Source organism: Hemiscyllium ocellatum, chromosome 2 (genome assembly GCF_020745735.1).
Source record: "Hemiscyllium ocellatum isolate sHemOce1 chromosome 2, sHemOce1.pat.X.cur, whole genome shotgun sequence".
Classification (NCBI taxonomy): Eukaryota; Metazoa; Chordata; class Chondrichthyes; order Orectolobiformes; family Hemiscylliidae; genus Hemiscyllium; species Hemiscyllium ocellatum.
The window spans coordinates 28,071,164-28,088,557 of NC_083402.1; the positions used below are offsets into that span (position 1 = coordinate 28,071,164).

The 17,394-nt window shown below is 42.4% G+C and overlaps 1 protein-coding gene across 4 annotated transcripts in view; it reads left to right on the forward strand.

The window, feature by feature from the left end:
- The first annotated feature begins 5,331 nt into the window (after positions 1-5,331).
- trappc11 (trafficking protein particle complex subunit 11) overlaps positions 5,332-17,394 on the forward strand; it is a 69,422-nt gene continuing 57,359 nt past the window's right edge. For 2 of the 4 annotated variants that reach the window (XM_060843272.1, XM_060843245.1), the window contains exons 1-2: positions 5,332-5,428; positions 14,033-14,260. In XM_060843272.1, the coding sequence (XP_060699255.1) occupies positions 14,057-14,260 (204 nt within the window). In that variant the 5' untranslated portion in view covers positions 5,332-5,428; positions 14,033-14,056. Of the gene's footprint in view, positions 5,429-11,815; positions 11,954-14,032; positions 14,261-17,394 lie in introns of those variants that run through there. The other 2 variants (XM_060843254.1, XM_060843262.1) reach the window with 2 other exon arrangements.

Consider the following 17,394-nt stretch of genomic DNA (forward strand, 5'->3'; position numbering starts at 1 on the left):
TTCTCAACTTGCGAGTGATAGTACCCGTTCTCTCCCTAATAGACACAATGGACTACGGGGCACTTTTCTTCCTAGCCAGATATCCAGCTGGCTTATCCTCATAATCCAATACCCCTTGCTTTGCAAGGAAGATCTCCCTCTCTGCTGCCTGGGTAAGTACTGAGTTCAGAGCAGCTGGAGACTTTTGACCCGCTGTAACTTAACCACAGATGGTCAATCATAATATGCTGATTCGGCTGCTTTCAGCTGGGCCTCCAGCATCCATTACTCTCCTCCTCTCTGCCTTTTCCTAGTTGCTGAGTATGAAATAATTAAACCCCTTAAATATGTCTTGGTGGTCTCCCAAAGCACCAATGGGTTACTTGCTGTACCCGAGTTGATGTCCCAGAAGATCCCAAACTCCCTTGTGAAGAGCACTCTATAAATTTGCTATCTTTCAAAAGAAATGGATCCATGCACCAATGCTGTGTGTTTATTCCACTCCTCCTGATCTTGACACCCAAGTACACTGCTGCATAGTCTGAAATGGCTATGTTCCCAATCCTGCAGAATAGCATTGAATCAAAACAGGTTGATGGAACAAAGAACATATCAATTCTCACGTGCACTTGGAATAAAAGGTAAAATTCCCACCATTAGGGTGGAGACATCGCCACACATCCACCAGCTCCAACTCCCAACACAAGTCCACTCACTGTCTGAATTGCAGGAAGTTACCCAAGAGACCCTATGGCACCCTGTCTACCTCAGGATGCATGAGACGGTTGAAGTCTCCCCCTATAATCGTATGATGTACCCCAAAAGCCATTAATTTGAGACTGTGTCAATTAAGAATTTAAGGGAGTACGCTGGGGGGGGGGGAATAGACATTCAGTATGCCATACTCTTTCCCTTGAGGATGATCAACCCCGCAATGCTCATCCTTGATTTGTTGTATTATCTGGAATGGGCGATTCCTTCCTCCGTACTAGTATGGCCACTCCACTGCTTTTAGAATTAAAAGAGGAGAAGAATACCCTACCAAATCCTCCCTGCTGTAACTTCAAATGTTCCTTGTCATTCAAGTGTGTTTCTTGTAACAGGGCGATGCCAACCCTCTCCTTTCTGAGGTTTGAGAGCACCTTCTTTCTTTTGATTGGGGAATGGTTCCCCTTTATGTTCCAGGTGCAAGGGGTTTAATTATTTCATACTCAGCAACTAGGAAAAGGCAGAGAGGAGAAATAATTAACCACTGGTCATGACTGCCCAGAGCGGCCTGCAGCCCCTCCGAGAGGAAGAAGCTTACTCATGGTGTGCCAAGTGGAGAAAAGACTGAATTTATAAAAGCTAAAAAACACCACTACAGATACTACCAAAACTAAAAGACTAACCACTACTCTTTAATTAACAAACATGTAAACAACAAATTGCTGGAGATTTCCCCCCTCACCCATAGTGGGCATTACTCCCAAACCTTACAACCATCCTGATTCCTTCCAGCCATTGCCGCACCCCAAACCCAAGCAATACAGAGACAAAGAAAACCTATTATTTACACATGTGAGAGTTAAAAGTGGATGCTCATTCCATCCCCTCCATACATCAAAGCCATTTGTCTTCAGTAAAAGAAATAACTAACCCTCACCCAGAGGAAACAAAGAAATAACAAAAAATTACTAAAAAAGAGGGAAAAAAGGGAATTTTACATCAAAGCAATGCCCTGCCTGCAGGACCAACAACCATGAAAGGAATGGTAATGCCATTGTCCATAGCCTTTTTTGTAACCCCCAACCCAGACCATTTATTTCAAAGAGTCCAAAAAAATCCCTTGCCTTCTCTGCTAAATCAAAATTATGAACAGACCCTCCATGGTTGAAGTGCAGTACTGTTGGGTACCTCACAGAGTATTGGATATTCAAATCTCTCAATTTCTACCTGACTTCATCAAAACATTTCCTCTTCTTGATTATAGCCCCAGAGAGGTCTTGAAAAAATTTTTGAACCTTTTTACACCAGAGCCTGTGAGTCTTTTCTCAACTTTCTGGAGGTTTCCATTATCAGTTGTTTCTTTTTATAATACTGGAATCGCACTGGGACTGGGTGGGAGCACTGATCTGACCTGGGCCTATGCATTGCAATCTGGTGGGCCCGCTCCACACACACCCGGCCTGACTTGACTCCCAACCCCAGAGGATGTGGGAGCCACTGCTCCAGGAAGCGCACCAGGCCCTCGCCTTCTTCACATTCTGGGACCTCAATTATCCGTAGGTTTCTCTTTTGAACACAATTCTCAAGGTCGTCGACCTGGTTCAGCAGGGCCTGAACCTGGCCATCCAGTGTTAGGATCCGTCCCACTGAATTCTGAACCGCAGTCTCCGACGCAGGAGTCCTTTGTTCGACCGCCTTAGCATATCGATCCAGCATTCGGATCTTCTGTTCATACTTTTGTAGCATGGCAGAGATCGGTTCCAGTGCCAAATTGATTTTCTCTCAGAGTTTATAAACTCCGAGACTAGATTCTGCTGCCCCAACGGGTTCAAAGACGCTACCACGGGAGTCAGGGCTATGGCCACGGATATGCCCGGCACTGTAGGGGAGTGCCCTGCCTGCTGCAATCCTCTTGCTCCCTTTCCTTTATTCATTTTCATCTTGTTCCCAGAATGTTAGAATCAAAATTTAAAAGGTTCTAATTATTTTGCATTACTTTGTTTAATCAATTTTTCTTGTGGATGACAAGTGAAGGGAGTTGAAAGCCCACCTTACTTGGATTTTAATGCAGAACTCAGCACAGCAGACCTATCAGATCGCTGCCATCTTGGAACCCCCTTTACACCACATCCTCCTTCTTAACATCAACCTGTTCAAGCATATCATCTGTTTCACGCTGTTCTCACAAACGTCAAGGTCCCTCTCAGTAGTGAAAACTGAAGCATAGTATTCATGAGGGTCCTTCACCTACCTCCTCCAACTCCAGGCACAAGTTCCCTCTACTATCCTTGATCAGCCGTACCTTCACTCTGGTCATTCTCTTGTTCCTCACGTAAGTGTAGAGTGCCTTAGGATTTTCCTTAATCCAACCCACTAAAGCTTTTTTATGCCCCCCTTCTAGTTCTCCTAAGTCCACTCTTCAGTTCCTTCCTGGCCACCTTGTAACCCTCTAGAGCCTGTCTGATCATTGTCTCCACAACCTTAAAAAAGATTCCTTCTGCCTCTTGACTAGATGTTCTATACCACTTGTCCCCCAAGGTTCCTTCACCCCACCATTCCTTCCTTACCTCAGTGGGACAAACCTATCCAGCACTATCAGCAAATGTTCCCTAAACAACCTCCACATTTCTGTCATGCATTTCCCTGAGAACATCTATTCCCAATTTAGGTGCCCCAGTTCCTGCCTAATAGCATTGTAAATCCCCGTCCTCCAATTAAATACTTTCCCATACTGTCTACTCCTATCCCTCACCATGATGATAGTAAAGATAAGGGAATTGTGAGGACTATCACCAAAATGCTTTCCCACTGAGAGATCTGACACCTGGCCTGCTATATTGCCAAGCACCAAATCTAATATGGCCTCCCCTCTTGTCCACCTATATACATATTGAGTCAAGGTTCCTTTTTGGAGACACCTGACAAAAACTGCTCCATCCAAACTATTTGAATAAAGGAGTTTTTTTTAATTACCCAATATCTCTTGGCAATTCAGAGCAGAGGGGATGGTGGGCATTGCAACTGGGAGGTAAGGGTCACCACTAGTGTCTCTGCTGACTTTGCCTGCAAGATGTGCACCCAACTCTATCTCCTCACAAACTGCAGGATGAACTGGTTGAGCTATGCAGTTTTTAAAATCACTTTTCCAAAATTTATTCAAATCTGCATTAATAATAAGGTTGCCAATATTTCATAATTAAAAATAAAATGGTTTTGGAAAGTTTTTCTCGAAATTTAGCAAATATTGAAGGAATATTTGTTTGCTGTATAAAATAAGTCTGTTCACAGCAAGATTTAATAATAATATTGAATGCACTGCAAGATTTGGATAGGTACATGAATAGGAAAGATTTAGAGTGACGTAGGACAAATGCAGAAGATGGGACTGATTCTCTGAAGTCCAGTTATCATTCTTGTAAACTTACATTAAACTTTCTCTAGGGCCAGAACATCCTTCCTAAGGTGTGGTGCCGAGTGTACTCACAGTACTCTAAATGGGGAGAAAATGAGGACGGTAGATGCTGGAGATCAGAATCCAGGGTGTGGTGCTGGAAAAGCACAGCAGGTAAGGCAGCATCTGAGGAGCAGGAGAATTGATGTTTCGGGCATAAGCCCTTCATCAGCTGCCTGACCTGCTGTGATTTTCCAGCACCACACTCTTGTACTCTAAATGGGGTCTAATTAAGGTTTTGATTAACTGCAGCATAATGTCACCAACCCTATATTCCAGCCCTTTTGGACATGAAGGCCAGCATTCCATTGGCCTTCTTGACTATTTTCTATACCAGTTTGCGGCATTTTAAAGAACTGTGCACCCGAGTCCCCAAATTTTGTTGGACATCTGCTGTATTTAACTTTATGCCTTCTAAAAAAATACCTTGATCTAACCTTTTTTTGGTCTAAAGTGGATCACCTCACACTTGCTAATATGAAAATCCATCTGCTACATTTTTGCCCATTTACTTTATCTATCAATATCCTGTTGTAAATTTTCTACTGGCACCAGCAGTGTCTAAAATGCTGCCCAATTTTGTGTCGTCAGCAAATTTGGATGCTTGACTTAGAGTCATAGAGATGTACAGTATTAAAATAGACCCTTTGGTCCAACTTGTCCATGATGACCAAATATCCCAAATCAGTGTAGTCCCATCTGCCAGTGCTTGGCCCACCTCCCACTGAACACTTCCTATTCATATACCCATCCAGATGCCATTTAAATATTGTAACTATTCCAGCCTCCACCGCTTCTCTAGCAGATCATTCCACACATTCACCACCCTCTGCATGAAAAAGTTGCCCCTTATGTTCCTTTTAAATCTTCCACCTCCCACCTTAAAACTATGTCCTCTAGTTCTGGACACCCCCTCCCCAGAGAAAAGACATGATATGCCATTATCCTGATGCATTCTATTCTTCAACCCAGGCACAAGCTTGCTGCATCAGCTGCTTTGCCTTACGTGTCAGGGCAGCACAAGCGGCTTCCCACCAGCAGATGGCGACAGTTCAGGGTCTTCATCGGAGCCCCCGCAGAAGTCCGCATTCCGGCTGATTGTCGATTGGTTCAATAGTCCGAAGGCGGATCTGGGAGATGGGGATACCGATTGGTCAGTGTCGCTGCCAATCGAAGCGGGAAGTGGGGTTTACTGCGTGCGTGGTGCGTCATGACGCAGTGTTGTCAGGACCTCGGTGGTACCAGTCGCGGGGGAAGTGAAAGGCGGCGGCTGTGTACTGGTCCGTCCGGGTAAAGTATCCGGGTTATGGTGGGGATGAGAACAGGCCTCCGGTTAGTTGGTGGGGGCAGTTTGGCTGCAGCTTCGTGTCACCACCGTCAGGCTAGGTCACAGGAAGGCAGCTGTCAAGTGGAGAGAGTGACAACTTGTTTATGTACTTGACCAGATTTCTCTCAGACTACACCCCCCCCATTTCCCCTCCCTCCCTCAACCCTCTTCCCCCTCTCTCCCCCACCCTACCCTCTCTCTATCCTTCTCCCCCTCAAACCTCCTGCTTTCCCCACCCTCCTCCTTCCCAACTCCTCTTTCCCCTCCCTCACTCTCTTCCTCCCTCTAACCTTCTTTCCCCACCCCATCCTCCTCCTACTCAAACCTCCCCCCCCAAACCAACCTCTCTCTCCTTCTCCCTCAAAACTCCCCTCTCTTTACCCTCCACCTCCAGCTTCCCCACAACCTCGCTCCCTTTTCCCCCCCATCACCTTTCACATGTTTATCCCCTGCTTAGTTCTTATCAACTTGCTGCCTACTGGAGACAATGTTCAAAAACATTTTACATTCTACAGGAATGTGGGTGACACCCAACTTTCTACCCATTCTCTACTGTCTTGGCTTGACTTGTTGCATTTTTCTTTGATTGGGCATTGGTATGTTTTTTCTCTAGCCAGATATTACAAAAATCGTTATTCCTGTTTCTTGTCACTCCTTAAAATCATACTCCTGAACCAGATTGCTTCCAAATCTAGTGTCATAATATTATGTATAGATGCAAGAATAAGCTATTTGGCTCTTTGAAGCAATTCTGCAATGCTATATGATCATACCTGGTCGTCTACTTCAGCTTCTGTTTCCTGTATCATATTTAATGCTTCCTCCTTGTCATCAAAATTTCCTGTTCATATCTCGTAATGTGGTCTTTGTCACTGTCTTATGTGCTGAATACTTCAATGGCTGCATTTGTTGATTTGACCCAAACATGGCCAGGCTGTGAAAGTGAGTTAACAATCTCTTCTGGTGCCACATCACGTCTGGGTTACTAGGCTAGTTCTTAGCTAAAACAAGAGGGCAGATTACCTGAATGGTAATAGATTGGGAAAGAGGAGAAAGTCCAATGAGATCTGAAAGTAAGCATGCAGGTGAAGAAGGTAAACTGTATCTTAGTCTTTGTACTGGGAGAATTTGTGTGCATGAACAAGAATGTCTTGCTGCAATTATGCAAGACCTTGTTGAGACTGTCTGGAGTGTTGTGTGCAGTTTTGGTCTCCTAACCTGAGGAAGGATATTCTGGTTACAGAGGGAGTACAAGGAAGGTTGACCAAACTCATTCCTGCTATGGCAGCTCTTTCACAGAGAGAAACTGAATTGGTTAGAATTGAAGTTTAGAAAGAATGAGAGAGTATCTCATTAAAATTTTAAAGGTTTCTAACAGGCCTAGGAAGGGTAAATGAACAAAGAACAAAGAAAGTTTACAGCCTAGGAACAGGCCTCCCAAGCCTGAGCTGATCCAAATCTACTGTCATCCAGTTCCTAAGCATGTGTATCCCTTTGCTCCCCACCTACTTATGCATGTGTCCAGAAGCATCTTAAATGAATCTACCGTGCCTGCCCCTACCACATCTGCTGGCAATGTGTTCCTGACGCCCACCGCCCTCAGTGTGAAGTACTTGTTGCATGTTTCCCTCTAAAACTTTTCACCTCTCACCTTGAAAGCGTGACCTCTCGTTATTGAATCCTTCACCCTAGGAAAAAGCTTGTCTGTATCCAACCTGTCTATACCCTTCATGATTTTGTAAACCTCAATCACGTTCCCCCCGCCCCCGCCAATCTCCTTTTTTCAAATGAAAACAAACCTCCCTTCATAGCTAGCACCCTCTATACCAGGCAATATCCTTGTAAACCTACTCTGCATCCTCTCCAAAGTGTCCACATCCTTTTGGTAATGTGGCGACCAGAACTGTACACATTGTTCTAAATGCGGCCTAACCAATGTCTTGTACAATTTTAACGTAACTTGCCAGTTCTTATACTCAATACCCTGTCCAATGAAGGCAAGCATACTATATGTCTTCTTGACCACTCTATCCACCTCTGCTGTAACCTTCAGGGTACAATGGACTTGCACTCCCAGATCTCTCTGCCAGTCGACTTTTCACAAGTCTTCTCTGTTCATTGTATAATTCACTCTAAAATTAGTCTTGCCTAAATGCGTCACCTCATATTTGTCTGGATTGAAATCCATCTGCCACATTTCCGTCCAACTCTCCAGTCTATCTATATTCTCCTGTATTCTTTGACAGTCCCTTATGCTTGCTGCTCCTCCACCAATCTTTGTGTCATATGCAAACTTGCTGATCATACGAACAGTGCCCTCTTCCAAATCATTTATGGAAATTACAAGCAACAGTGGCCCCAACACTGACCCCTGCGGAACACCATTGGTCACCTTTCTCCATTTCGAAAAACTCCCTTCAACTACTGCTGTCTCCTGTTGCTCAACCAATTCTTTATCACCTAGCTAGAACACCCTGCACACTGTGACTTCATTTTCTCTATTAGTTTACCATCGGGAACATTATTAAACGCCTTACTAAAGTCCATGTATATGACATCAACAGCCCCTCCTTCATCTATCAACGTGGTCACTTCCTCAAAGAACTCTATGAACTTGGTAAGGCACAATCTCCCCTGCATAAAACCATGTTGCCTAACACTGATGAACCCATTCTTTTCTAAATATAAATAGATCCTATCCCTCAGTACCTTTCCTCGCAACTTTACCACCATTGACGTCAGACTCACTGGTCTGTAGTTACCCAGAATATCCCTACTACCCTTCTTGTACAGGAGGACAACATGAGCAACCTTGCAGTCCTCCGGCACCTCACTTGTTCTTAAGGATGCCATAAAGGTATCTGTCAGGGCCCCAGCTATTTCCCCTCTCGCCTCCCTCAGCAACCTGGATTGATCCCATCTGGTCCTGGGGATTTGTCCACCTTAATAACCTCTAGCCTACCCAACACATCTTCCCTACATATGTCAACATGATCCAGACTAATCAAACTTCTATCTCTAATCTCAAGATTCATCATGTTCCTCTCCTTAGTAAACACTTCCAATATTCCTCCAGGGCCAGTTCTGTTCTTAGCTGTCTAAACCTTTATGTCTTTTCCTTTTTCCCCCTTGGCATCCCTTTTCCTTTTGGGTAGTCGTACAATTTCTCCTGTCATCCACGGTTCACAAATCTTGCCTTTCCTATCCTTTGCCTTCAACGGGACATGCCTATCCTGCACTGTCATCTTTAGCCTATCCTGCACTGTCGTCTTTAGCCTATCCTGCACTGCCTCCCACATATCAAATGTGGACTTCCCTTCAAATAGCTGTGTCCAATCAACATTTCCCAGCTCCTGCCTAATTTTGATATAATTGGCCTTGGCCCAGTTTAGTACTCTTCCCTTAGGACCACTCTCACCTTTGTCTGCGAGTATTCTAAAACTTACAGAATAGTGGTCACTGTTCCCAAGGAGATCCCCCACCACAACTTCTACCACCTGTCCTGGCTCATACCCCAATACCAGGCCCAATATGGCCCCTTTCCCCGTCGGACTATTGACCATCTGCTCTAGAAAACTCTCCTGGACGCTTCTTACAAGTTCTACCCCATTCAGACCTCAATGTTGGGAAAATTAAAGTCTTCCATCACCACTATTCTATTGCTTCTACATCTTTCCATAATCTGATTACCTGTTTGTTCTTCTACCTCACGCTCACTGTTGGGAGGCCTGTAATACAGCCCCAACAATGTAACTGTACCCTTCTTATTTCTCAGCTCCACCCATAATGCCTCACTACCCAAGACCTCCGTAGTGTGCTCCTTTTGGACATCGTGATATCATCCCTGACCAGTAGTGCAACTCCAACCCCCACACCCCCCCCCCCCCTTTACTTCCCTCCCTGTCCTGTCGTCTGAAGCGTCTATATCCTGGAACATTTAGTTGCCAGTCATGCCCTCCCTTCAACCAAGTCTCTGTGATTGTAATAACAGGAAGATATGCAGGAAGAATGAGTCCAGAACCAAGTGTCCCAGTTTAAGGATACTGAGTAGATATTTTAGGACTGAGATGAGGAGAATTGTCTTCATCCAGAGATTGAAAATCACAACACTACGGTATAGTCCAACAGGACTATAACCTGGTGTTGTGATTTTTAACTTTGTCCAGTCCAACACCAGAGCCTCCACATCATGTTCTTTCAGAGAGTGGTCACACTGGAATTCTCTGTCACAGAAACCAGTTGAGGCCAAAATATTGATAGTTTTCAAGGCTAAATGACCAAAAGATGAGGGGGAAATGTGGGAACCGGGTGATCAGCCATGGTCATGTTGAATTATGGGGCAGGTTCACAGAGGTAAATGGCCTACTCCTGCATCTATATACTGTGTTCCCCACGAGGCCACCTGTGCACTTTAACATTCTACAGAATATATGACCTTATTCCTTAAGCTCAGTCATATATTCAAATGAAGCTTGCAGCTTCCTTCTCAGTCTGTGGCCTACATTTTTGGTTGCCTGTGGTGCTGCAGGGAGTGAATGAATATGACTTCTCTTGTTCCATCCTCCACTGAAAGAAAAGATTGAGATTGACAATAGTTTGAATTGTGGTCATTTTCAGTCTCCCACAAATTCAATTCTTATGTTTTTTAAAAAAAAATCTAACCACTTCATAGTGTTTGATTCAGACTTGAGAGATACCATCCAGGATGATGACTATACCTAGCCAATAACTTGATGTTTATATGGTGGTTAGTTCTTCTGAAGGATGGAACACTAACTTGGGGTATTTGGAGCCTTAACTCTGCCTCCAGTTCTCAGCCAACTAATGGATGTAGGAGTCCTGCAAAGAAGACAGAGTAGGAGTGAAGCAGTAAGAGGCAGAGAAATAGAGAAATATAAATGAAAGAGAAAAATTACACAAAGGTAGAGAGGCCCATCAGAAGTGCACAAATGTCAGGTTTACAGAAAGGGAGAATGCATTTTTATTCATTAGCAATGTCACAGGAAATTCATCTATAAAAATAGGCAGTGTCAAGCCTGGTTTTTGGCACAAGAACAACTTGCTGGAGAAACTCAGTGAGTTAAGAGCATCTGTGGAGAGATTGCAGAATTAATGCTTCTGGTCCAGTGACCCTCCTTCAGAATGTATTCTGGCATGCTGTTTGCCCACGTGACACAGTTGAACAATGCTGCATTTTCTCTTGGTATTTGAAAAGGTGATCTTTGGAAAATGCATCATTAGATAGCAGTAGAATTGTTTACCTTGACTCTTTTGTTCCCTTGTTTGAGGAGCTGAAATTAGCTGTGCTAAATGTTCTTTTGGCAATCAGGCTGACCATTGCTGACTAATTAGTGTCTGTCCCAGTGTAGATATGTTCTGTGCCTTGGAATTCATTCTTTCAACTAATTTAGAGTGATTGCAGAGGTAGTGGATGCGTTGGTGGCCATGATCCAGGATTATTTACACATTGGAACAGTTCCGATAGATTGGAGGGTTGCTAATGTAAACCCACCCCATTTAAAAAGTGATGTCGAGAGAAAATAGAATTATAGCCCAGTGAGTCTGGTATCAGTAATGGGGAAGATGTTAGAGTTCATTATGAAGGAATTCAAATCTGAGACCTTTAGAAAAAAATGAGACACAGCATGGATTTACAAAAAGAGAGTTGTGCTTGACAAATCTATTGGAATTCTTTGAGGACTTTTGACAAAGTCTTACATAGAAAATTGGTCAGCAGACAGGAAAGAAACAGTCGGAATGACAGACAACGACTATTGGGGTATTGCAGAAATCCGTACTGGACCCCAGCTATTCACAAAATATGTTAATGATTTAGAGGAGGGAACTAAATGGAACACTGCAAAAGTTGTAGATGACACAAAGTTGGGTGTAAGAGTGAGAAAACTTGTCGCCATACATGTTACACATCTGCTAAAGAAATGCAGGAAAGCGCTTGATCACAGCGGGTGGGGGGGCAGAGCCCATTTGTTCAAAAGAATTGGGGGCATCTGTTCTTAGTGTCAATGGATCGATATAAATAAGGTGATAGCATTTGTTCACTTGTGGAATGTGTGGCCAGTCTCATGCCGGGGACTGGAAGATTGCACATATTGCACAGTGGAATGTCGGATAACTTAAAAATTCTGGTTATATCAAAGATCTTAACAAAACTCACTCAATGGGAAAATAGCTTGTAATTTAATAAGCTGAATGGAATATGCATGTATTAGAACAAACCTGATATATTTTCATATATACCACACTGAGCAGATTTGAATTTGAGGATGATCTCCCTCATCTTGACTATTCTGGAATGTGAATGTCTCATTTCCCTTACAGGTGAGGGAAACACGAAGGTGAAAAGTGACATAGTAAGAAAGTTGGAAGATGTTCATGTGTGAGTGAGAGAGAGAGAAAACATTCTTCTGTAAATTACATTCACAGGCTGAAGGGTTCAAGGGACAGAGACAGAGACAGACGCTGGAAAGGTGAACTCTTTGTGGTCTGATTCGAGTGATCACTGGCTTGTCATGGATTGGATATTTGTATGTTGTTCCCTGGAGCTTAAGATCTGGGAAGGTTATGAACCTAACTTGCATTCTGGGAATCTAAGATGAATTTAAAAGAAAAAGCCATTTGGTAGGCCAATAATGCTGGACATATTAGCTGAGCAAAGTTACCTCATGACTTTTCCACATAGTTTAGACTAATCCGTCATTATGATGTACTGCCATCTCACATGGGGACACCATCCACCACATGCGCATCAGGTTCTCATGTGACTCAGTCAATGGTGTCCATCTCATGCCGCAGGCAAGAATGCTCCAAGTGTATTGACAAGATCAAACAAATGCTATGACAACAAATGGGCTGTGCGCAGCAATCACCAGTTAGGGAACCCTTCAGCAGTCAAGGATATTTGGCTTCTGATATTTGGGTGACTGTCCTCCAAGGCGGATTCGGGATATGCATTAATGTGGAGTCACTAACCAGAGGCTGATAGCCAAGTTTGGTACCCACTAGGATGGCCTCAACTGGGATTATGTCACACTACAGGTGACCCCACGATACTATACACTCTAACACTTACACACAAGCACAAATACCTACACACAATCACACTCGCACAGATCCTCTCTCATACACATGCTCTCTCTGTCACAGGCATATAGTAAGTCACACTCGTACGTATATGTTCCCTCCCCCTCACGTGGGTGCACACACAAGTTCATAGGGTGAATTTGCACTTGCAGATTTGTATGTTGCATTCTATTTTGTTCAAAAAGCACACAATCTATAGGCAGTCAGTCCATGTGACATTTTATAAATTCCTTCTTTGGCAATAGAACTGTCTGACTCAAGACTGGAATACAGACAGACTCTAACTTCACACCTTTTAATGCATTGTCTGAGCTGAGATGTCACTTTTTAAAAAAATAAAACCTTAAGTTATCTCGGGACTGTGACGTGAAAGAAGTTCTGGGATTTAAGTATTGATCAGTCAAAACCTGCATCCCCATTCTAAGTATTAAAGATTTGACAGTAATCTAGGTTTGTTCAATACTTCACATCAGTTGTATGAGACTTTGATCATCTTCTATAAATTGTGTCCCATGATCCTGCCCCACCAGCTACCTGATGAAGGAGCAGTGTGCCGAAAGCTTGTACTTCCAGATTGATCCTGGAAGGCAGTACTGATGTATGAGGAGAAAATAAGTTGATTAGGCCTGTATGAAGGGGGAGTGGGGAGTTCAGAGCTGGGGATCATAGCTTAAGGATAAGGTGTAAACATTTTAGATGAGGAGAAATGTCTTCACCCAGAGGGTGGAGTGCCTGTGGAATCCACCACTATAGAAAGTGGTTGAGGCCAAAATATTTGTGCTTACATGGATGAGGTAGATGTAACTCTTACACTAAGGGGATTGAGGGAAGTGGGGGATGGTAGGATTAGAATATTGTGTTCGATGAGAAATCATGATTGTAATGAATGGCACAGCATTCAAGAGGGATTGAATGGCCAACTCCTGCTACTATCTCCTGTGTTTCAATGATTTAGCAGTGTACACATTTCTCACCTTTAAGGTGTAGGTAGAAGGAGCTTCCTTCTTATTCCTGAAATCTTGCAGGTAAACTTTGGAATTCTAGCTAAAGATGCCTCTTCACTAATATGTTAAACAAAGTTTGACTCTGTTAAGTGTTGACAGGTTAACCATTTGAGCATTGAACTGAAGCACTGTGGCTTGTCACAGCTTGGTAAGATTGTGAGAAAAACGTCTTAGTCTTTTGACCACTACAGCTGCTAATTCAGTACTGACTCTGAATAGCATGAGACCCCTTTGTGTATGGCTCATTTGCATACTTTCTTTACCACCTGAATCATGGGCCCGAATATTGCTTATTTATATTTCACTGAACGTAAATGCATTAACTGCCTAATTTATCCTAATCTAGAAATGACCTAATCTGAAATATACTTTGATTGTTGCAATGCAGCAAAGAACATTGATCAATGGTCTTGCTTAGCCTTCACTTAGTTATTAATAGTGTCACTTTGTCTTTTATTTCAGCTTGAGTTATCATTAATCTGCAAGATGAGTTCAGTGCAATGGGATTTTCCTTTGGAGCTTTGTTGCCGGCCAATGGCCTTTGTAGCTCTCACGGGCCTGGATGTGACTTATAATGCCGTACATCGAGCTATTTGGGATGCTTTTTGTGCCAACAGACGGGCTGACAGAGTCCCCATATCATTTAAAGTACTTCCTGGAGATCATGAATACCCAAAATGCAGACAGAAGGTAAGCAACTTTGGTCATGGTCTTATCCTCAATTTGTACAATGTAGGGTGGTTAGTTTGGCTTGATTAATGAAATTGAGCATTATGGCATGAGGCTAAATATATATGCAGTTAATATCATCGTATAGATGAAAACATGCACTTTTAAAAACTACAGCAGTGCAAATAAGCTTTTCATCAGATGTTTTTGAAGTAAGCAAAAATATATTCAAGTTTATATGTTTGGTATAAAATAAAACACATTAAGATTTTTGAACTCCTTGATAGTTCATTTGGTTTATCTACTGCACAGAACCACAGTTTAATCAACATCAACAAACCATTACAATGGAATTTTAACGTGAACTTTGTAAACCCAAATTTGGCAGTGGAGAATTCTCCACTTCCAAATTTGGGTGGACGAAGTCCAAGTTAAAACTCCATTGTAATGGTTTGTTGATGTTTATTTAGTGTCCTTGCTCAAAGTGGGCTGGTATAAAATGCTACTTGGTTATGTTGGCTCTATGTGGTTGGATAATTTTTGACAATCAACAACTTTTGCTCAGACTAAAAAAAACTTTGTCTGCTGCAGTAGTAATACCGTAGAAACATAGTTCTAGCACACAGGCTACAGGAGAAATTCCCGATGGAGAGCTTATGCCTGAAACATCGATTATTCTGCTCCTTGGATGCTGCCTGAAGATGCACTTTGCATCGGTATTCGTTACAATAGATATAGATAACATCCCAGAAGCAGATAGCATCATTTCCTCATGCTCTGATCTTTAAGTGAGTTGTTGGAGCATGCAGGCTTCAAGTGCCCAGGTTCTAATGGACTCTGTACTAGGAGCTTAAGAGATCTGGATAGTGAAATAGTTGGGTTTTAGTTTTTAATTTCCATAGCTCCTTTGATTTGGGACTGTCCATTTGCTTGGAAGATAAATTATTTTCAAAAGGAAGGAGTCAGAAAGCAGGAAACTACAAGCACTGAGGAAATGTTAGAGTCAATTGCAAAGAATGTAGTAACAGAGCATTTAGAAATACCTAATATAACCAAACAGAGTGGGCATGGTTTCATGATGTGGAAATCATGCCTTCCAAATTTGAGAGTGTAAGTAAACAGTTTGCCGCTACCTTGTTGGGGATGGATGATCAATGCTGGCCAGCTAGTGAAGTCCATGTTGTGTGAATGAATTAAAACTAAAACTCCAGTCCAGGGGACTCATGGGCTTTTAGTCCCATTAGTTTCCTGATTACTTTCTCTCTGGTAATAGTTGTTTTCATTTCCTGTCTCTCTCACCCACCTTCCCTGATAATTCAGTATTCTTGGAATTCATGGTAGAAGGCACCAAGTGTTATTGAATTCTTCTGCCATTTCCTGATTCTCATTATTATTCCCTCAGTCTTGTTCTCTGAGACCTGTATTCATTTTGGTTCCTCTCTTCCTTTTTATATATTTAAAGAAGTTCTTAAGTTTGCGTGTAATTTGGTAATTTACTCTGTTAATTTCCACCCTTTCCTTGTCTTCTTTTGTTGGTTTCTAATATTTCCCAAATCCTCTGGCTGACCATTAATCTTTGCTGGATTGAATTTTTTTGAATGATACTAACCTTTTCTTGCTAGGTTAGCCATGTTTCGTTGATCTTTTTTTTTTCTGGAGTCCTTCTTTCTCACTATAATATCTTTGCTGCAAATCATGCACTATGTTTTTAATTGTTTGCCATTTTGTCAACTGTTTTTTTTCTACTAATCTCCTTTCCCAGTCCACTTCAGCCAGCTCTCCCCTTGTTTCTTTCCTTTACGCTTATTTAACTTCACAGTTGTTTTCAACCCAAGTTTCTCATTCTCGCAAACTGATTCTTCATTGTTTTGGTCAGTGTTCGCTAGTTCAACTTTTACTCTGAGATCGTTTATTAAATCTGCCTCATCGCATACTTCCTGATCCTAGGTTGGACCCACAACTGATTGCTCTAGGAAAGTGTCCCAATTACACTCTATGCTTGAAGTAGCCATGAGAAAGAATTCGAATGTTTGAGAAAACAGGCCAATTTACAATGTCCTTGTGCTACATATACGACTATTGACTGCATTGTCATGAATTGTTGTATAGAGATGAAAAGCTTTGATAACTTTTTTGTCTTTATTACCCTGCTGAGAACACAGTAGTTTGAGCAGTCCATGAGTCAACCGGAACTTTGAATCTGAGATGGATAGATGTTTATCAGACTGCCTGTTTGACCACAGATTTACAATGGGCCACATTTCTTGCAGAAGAAGCATAACCTGCTGATTACCCCATTGTAAATTCCTCTTCTTGGATCCTGATGTTGTTGCCCTTGTTGAATGTCGATTGCAGAATCATACCGTTTCGTTGATTCGGAACTGAGCTTCAATGTTGTCCATTATCTGGTTTTGTCACTGAAGTATTCCCTGTGTCCACCACTGTGGCACTCATCTTCTGTTTAAATTCTCATCCATGAATTTACTTTGGGACATATCTTCCCAGTGCCTTTGTTAATATCCAAGCTTGTATTTTTCATATTCTTTGCCTAGAATTTTTAAGATCTCGATTTTATCCTGCACAAATTCCTACCCGTTTCTGTTTTGAAATTCCTTTGGTATCACTTGTCACTTCCTGTTTCTGCAACTCCCTTTAGCCTTTTATACCTTACAGCACCACGGCATACTTTTTCTGTGCATCTGTGGCATCACGTTCATACTGCTATGGCATTACCTCCCCAAAACATTTATAATAGAATTGGGACTCTCGAGACTTGGGATAATTATTGGCATGGATTAAGAGCATTAGAAATAGGAGCATGGGTAGGCTTATTTGGTCAGTCAAGTCTGCCATGCATTTTGGCACGATCATAGCTGATATAATTGTGGTCATTGTTCCACTTTCCTTTCATAGTGCCATAGAGTCATACAGGACAGAACCCTTGGCCCAACTCGTTTGCTTCCCCATAACCCATGGTTTGTTTTGTTTGTCAAAAATTTCTCTGTCAATGACTCAGGCTCCACTGCTGATTGGAGTACAGAACTTCAAGGATTAATGTTCCTCAGAAAAAATTGCTCCTTATCTCCATCTTATTATGAAAGTATAGTCTGTAGTTCTAAATAATCTGACAATGGACAAAGAGGTAACTTTTGAGG